Source organism: Cricetulus griseus, chromosome 2 (genome assembly GCF_003668045.3).
Source record: "Cricetulus griseus strain 17A/GY chromosome 2, alternate assembly CriGri-PICRH-1.0, whole genome shotgun sequence".
In the NCBI taxonomy this organism is placed as follows: Eukaryota; Metazoa; Chordata; class Mammalia; order Rodentia; family Cricetidae; genus Cricetulus; species Cricetulus griseus.
In genome coordinates this window covers 326361327-326367326 of record NC_048595.1, presented here as the reverse complement: position 1 = coordinate 326367326, position 6000 = coordinate 326361327, and the positions used below count along the sequence as shown (strand labels likewise).

The window sequence follows — 6000 nt, the reverse complement described above, 5'->3', positions numbered from 1 at the left end:
ACAACAGCAGAGAGAAGTGCACTAATAAAATCATTACCCAGATTTAATATTTATCACTTCTGTTTTTACATTTTGAATAATGTGTTTTAAATGTAATAGGAAATAGTGACAGAGGATCTTAAAACTTTAAAAAGTACACTTATTTGAGAGGGTTGCGCACATGTACTATAGAGTGTGTGTGGAGGTCAGAGGATGACTTTCAGGAGTCAGGTCTCTCCTTCCATCATGTGGGGCCCTGGGGCTTAGGTCATCAGGCTTGACACCAAGCACTTTTACCTACTGAGCCTTCTTGTCAGTCCAAGATTTTTGTGATTAGCAACACACAGACACATGTAAATCTATTGACTTTAAGGCCTCCATTCATTACACTTGGCTCTTTTCCTGTTTAACAAATGTCCACCTAGATTAGTGGTTCTCAACCTGTGGGTCACAACCCCTTTCAAATATCAGATATTTACATTGTGATTCATAGCAGTATCAAAATTACAGTTATGAAATAGCAAGGAAACTAATTTTATGGTTGGGGATCATCACAACGTGAGGAACTGTATTAATGGGTCACAGCATTGGAAAGGTTGAAAGCCACAGACCTAGAGAAATAGCTAACAATTGAGTTTCTTATTCTAAGAATATTTTAAAGTAAAATCAGACAACTGTCAACTATGCACAACACATGCATGCATCAGTGTATACATGTATTTTCACAATAAGAACTTTTCCAAAGTCTGACTGCAGAACAGCGATTATACCCAGTATTAATTTCTTATATAATCTAATATCTATACCTTGTTTAATTAAACAACTATTTAAAGATCACTTTATAATGGGTTTGTTCGGATCTATATCAAATATTGGATTGTTAAAATTTAGGTCTTTCTTAATTAACTAGAACTCCCATGTATTTATTTTAGTTTCTTTATGGTAGTACTGGGGATAGAGGCCAGGGCAGGCTATGCAGGTCCTCTGCCACTGCCATCCCTAGTCCCTCTTTTTTTTTGTCTTAACTTTCTTTGACTGAATCAGTCTAGTACCTTTTAACATCTTTCTCTATCCGTAGGAATTATTATTATTATAGCTGATTTAGAAACAGACATTTAGGTTCAAATACAAAACACAAACTGGGGCAGGAAGATTTTATAGTACAATAGCATGCTAAAAGACACATTAATACTTCAGCATTTCACTTTTATTGGCATTGAGATTAAGTGTGGGTTCAGACTGCCCCGGCCTCAGTCACCATTCCCAGTTTCCACATCAGCCTCCCATCAGTTGTTTCAATGGATGCAGATGAACATTACATAGAAGCTGTTATTTCAGTTAGGCATGACACAATTCTTTTTAAGTTTCTCATTTTATTTATTCTTATGTGTATAAGTGTTTGTTTGCATGTGTGCATGAGTATAATGGGCTTGTCTGGTGTCTGTGGAGGCCAGAAGAGAATATTGGATCCTTTGGAAGTAGAGTTATAGACAATTGCAAGCTGCCATGTGTGAGCCAAACCCAGGTCATCAGCAAAAACAGTAAGTGCTCTTAACCACTGAGCATTCTCTCCAGCCCCTTGTTATTTGCAGACATCTGGTCTAGTAACCTACTATCCATTTTGAATTGTATACATTTTATATTATACAAACTTGCCTTAAAATGCCTTCACAATAATTTTTGTAATTGTGATTGGCAGGCCTTTCCTCCTGTAGCACCTGTCTTGTGCATCTCTCTGAACATTCATCTGCAAGGGAGATACAGGTGGTCCCAAAGAAAAATTTGAACACTCATATCAAGCACAGTATTCTGAATATAGCAAGCATATAATCAATGTGCCAAGTGCTTTGAATCGGTGACTACTAAGATTTAGACTCTCCTACACATGCAAATAAAAGCAGCTATATTCCAAAATGAAATAAACACACACACATACATGTGATGCCACAAATTTATTATAGCACAGAGAACAAACTCAAATTCTCACTTCCACAGTCATTAAGAAGTTAACAGAAATAAGAGGTAACCAAGAGAAATAATCTCATAATTTCCCAAACTATTAAACAATGTAGTATACTCAATTTAGGGTTCTCCTTAAGTATGAAGACAGAAAAATCGTAACACCCCATAGATATTTAAAAATTTATATTTATAGCATATATGTTGGTCCTCAAGGACTCATAGAACTTTTATAATAAACTATACTTAATAGCTGGGCTTTTTGCTTATTAAGCAAGCAAGTTGAAAGGCAACAAAGTCCTGAAAAGTAGGTGAAATCCCATTAGAAGCTCTGTTTGATCAAACACTGCCCACACAATTTCTACAAGCAGTTTTGATCTACTGATGTTTACATCTGTCTTCCTGTCAAGAGATCTATTTCCATATAACACCCCACCTCCCTGCTTTCATTTGTATAGTTGAGAATGTGGTGTGTCACAATGTTGCTCTTAGTCTACCTGCTTGTGAGACATTGTGAATACTTGGAGGAGCGGGAGGAGAGGGTGGGTAGTGTTAGAGAGGAAATCAATCAAAGTCTCCTGTTTTATTTTCTATTTTTGGTTCCTTTGGGTCTTTGCCCTACTTGAGTCTTTGGGAATTGCTTGTGTAGGTAATTACATCTACCATACTGTCCCATGGACACACAGAGTCAAAATAGGAAAACACAGATCCCTGAGACCTTCACAGTGACAGACTAGTGTGGCTGCTCCTGTCAGCTCGGCTTGTCTGCTACTTGTTTTTGTTTGTTTGTTTGTTTGTTTGTTTTTAAGTTTGAAAATATTCCTATTATTCTCTGCTTCTCATCTCAAGCAAGTGGAATCACTAAAGGCCACTTAATGGCAAATAACTATAAATTAAGTAAATGTGGAGACAAAGGCATGGTGCAGAGTAATGGATCAGGAGAGAGCAGGCAAAACTTCAGAGTTTACTCAGGCTTTGGTGCAAATTGGAGCAACACTGTGTGGCAAACATAACCAAGGCCATCAGTACTGATTTTAAAGCTGTTCACACATAAATAGTCCTTCAAAGAGGAAAAGGAAATAATAGCTACAGCATCACAAATGTCCAAGTATTGCTGGGTGGTTCTGGTTCTCCAACAAGAACAAGAAAATTCTAGAAAGCAGCCATTTTAAAGGGGGGGCTGGAAACATTTGTCACATGAATTTCAGCCCTTCACAATATGGCTTACAGATCTGGAGAAAAGGAAATCCTGCCTAAGTCATGATTCTGGAAAATATTTCTTCACATGGTGTATCCACAACACTAAATACACATAATACATAACCATAATGTAATTTTTGTCTCCCAAAATCTAACAGCCCTTGTTAATGTAACCAAATCTGACATCAGATACTCTACCACCTACCTCCAGTTGCTTCATAAGCCACTTTGCATAGCAGATATTTGAAAATTAATTTGGGATTCAAAGACATCTGAGGTAAGCTAATCACATGAACATTTAAATGTCTAACTAGTACATAGTTAGGCAGGACAATGTTTTTTTAGCATGACATATCAGAGAGTGGCATTATACGACAATAGATTATAACATTCCCCAATAAATTCCACAGCATCTTTTTCATTGACACGGCTCTCTTTTCAGAGATACACAAAGTTAATGGTAAAATCATCTTTAGCAAAGTGGTCATTAACCCGTTGAAACAAATCATCTTGTTTGCAACGTGACATTACCTTCACCTTAGTGTCAAAGGCCTCAGTGCAGAAACCGTAGCACCACTGCCCCAACAGCTTATACATGTGTTGTTAGGGAGTCTTACCAGGAGGACTGGTGGCAATCACTCAAATGACCCATCCAAACTTACCATTAACAATTTAGAATGATAACTTATCAAAAGTCATGTAGGCTTCACCTGTGTTAGCACTTTAGATTGGGAACTGAGCCCTAGAGTGAATATGTCTTCTGAATAAGGAATGAATGACAGAGCCAGAAGCCAATCAGAGGTCTCCAGATCAGGCAGGAGGAATCTATCATACTCAGTGGATCTCCGTCCATGATCAAAATCACTAGTATTTTTCATCTATCCCGGAGTTCCTAGAAGAGTACAATCTTACTTCATATCCTCCTCTCATTGTAGCAAAATGTATTATGACCTTTCAATTAGTAAGAAAGGCAATGGGAAACCTCCTGGCTGCTCCAGTCTCTTCCACTGAGAAGACTTACTGGGAGCTTTGGACTCTCAAAGATCAGAAACCCAAATAACTTATCATAAAAAATACAAGCTCTTGGTTTTGAAAAATATACAAAATGCACTGCATAGGTAAGTATGTCTTGATTGTCGAGGAAGGCAAGATATCAGTCTCAATTGTAAATATAGGCTGCACTTTGTCTTTTAGTGAGGCTTTGTTTTACAATTTCCATTTTGTATAGTTTTGGGCAACCTCTGACCCTTGGTATAAGCACGGTACCAAAAATGGAGAAACAGTAGCAGGAAGATGCATCCATAACTCATAATGATGTACAGGAAAACTGGGTACTGATAATTGCAGTCCTCCATGAAGAAGATCTGGCCTATGTGGATGGTGACAAGGACAAACTGGACCTGGGAGACGGGAGAATGGAAAAAAATTAGAGACAAAACAAAACAAAACAAAAAACAAACAAACAAAAAAACCACTTAGGTTTATGAGTCCTTTAGCCATTCCTAGGTGCTACTGGGCAGGGCAGTATGTCTTTAGATATGGCCTCTCTAGGAGTGAGACTAGATTAGGTATAGGGCCAAAATCTAGATGGGAGCTCAGAACCAATATTCAGTGTTGACACTGCACAACTCCAGCAGATCCTACTTAAATGGAATGTGCTGTGTGGCAGCATGCATCCATTTTAGACATCAAACAAGGCAGTTATTTGTTTGCTTGGGGGAAGTCTCAAGAACTCTAGTCCTTGGTTCTGATGAAGTGTGCTGGGACCATTACACTGTGGCCTACTTTTTCAGAGCAATTTTGATTTTCAATGTTCTGTCTTCTCAGAGACTAAGTGTTTCAAGTTTTAGAAGATACTAACATCCAAGTTGGAGACTTTCTAGTTTTAATGGAGCCAAAGCCCTTATAGCTGTCATGTGTCCTTCCTCTCCACAAATCCAAACAATCCTAGGAAGGAATCAGGCATGGTGGGACACACTTGTTATCTCAGCTACCTGGAAGGCTGAGGTGGCAGACTCACTTAAGCTCATGAATTTGAGATCAGCTGGGCAACACAGTGAGACTTCACCTCCAAGGAAAGGAAGAAGGTCCCAGCTGCCAGGAGGGAGGGAGGAGAGCTTGGACCCTGGCAAGCCTCAGGGATGCTCAGAGGTTCTGTGGGCTGAAGGCATCTGCATATTTATAGTAAGGAGACTTTCTATGCAAATGTCCAGATGTGCTTGGGTGTCTTTGATGTTTGTGTAGAGAGGGAACATACATGAGCCATGGCATGCCTTTACAGGCCAGAGGTTAGTTCTCTCCTTCCATTGTGTGGGCCTCTGGGATCAAACTCAGGTCACCAGGATTGGTGGAAAATACCCTTGCCCACTGAGCCATCCTGCTGCCTTCTCGCACTTGAGTAAAGGTCAGTCATGTTCTGGGGAAGTTTTAGAAAAATAAATCTCTATAAAATAGCACCGATGAGCTAAGTAACCATGATTAGATTTCTTATATTATTTCTTGTAATAACTTTATTGTTATCAGCCTTCAGTGAAGCATCCTCACAAACTTCCACGGCTTCCCTGTCCAGCAGCTGCGCTTGACTCCCTTCTTTTGTCAAAAGAATAATGAAGCCGGGCGTTGGTGGCACACACCTTTAATCCCAGTACTCGGGAGGCAGAGGCAGGTGGATCTCTGTGAGTTCAAGGCCAGCCTGGTCTCCAGAGCGAGTGCCAGGATAGGCTCCAAAGCTACACAGGGAAACCCTGTCTCGGGAAAAAAAAAAAAAAAAAAAAAAAAAAAAAAAAAAGAATAATGAAACCTTGGAAAGGGGAAGCCTTCATTTTTTATGTACAAATCTTTCTACTTTATTGAAATGTTTAT

General features: G+C 39.1%; 1 protein-coding gene across 2 annotated transcripts in view; it reads right to left on the bottom strand.

Moving 5' to 3' along the window:
• Window positions 1-1912: 1912 nt before the first annotated feature.
• Elovl7 (ELOVL fatty acid elongase 7) overlaps window positions 1913-6000 on the bottom strand; it is a 73431-nt gene continuing 69343 nt past the window's right edge. For both annotated transcript variants that reach the window (XM_027401503.2, XM_027401504.2), the window contains one exon: window positions 1913-4538. In XM_027401503.2, coding sequence (XP_027257304.1) covers window positions 4329-4538 — 210 coding nt within the window. In that variant the 3' untranslated portion in view covers window positions 1913-4328. The remainder of the gene's footprint in view (window positions 4539-6000) is intronic.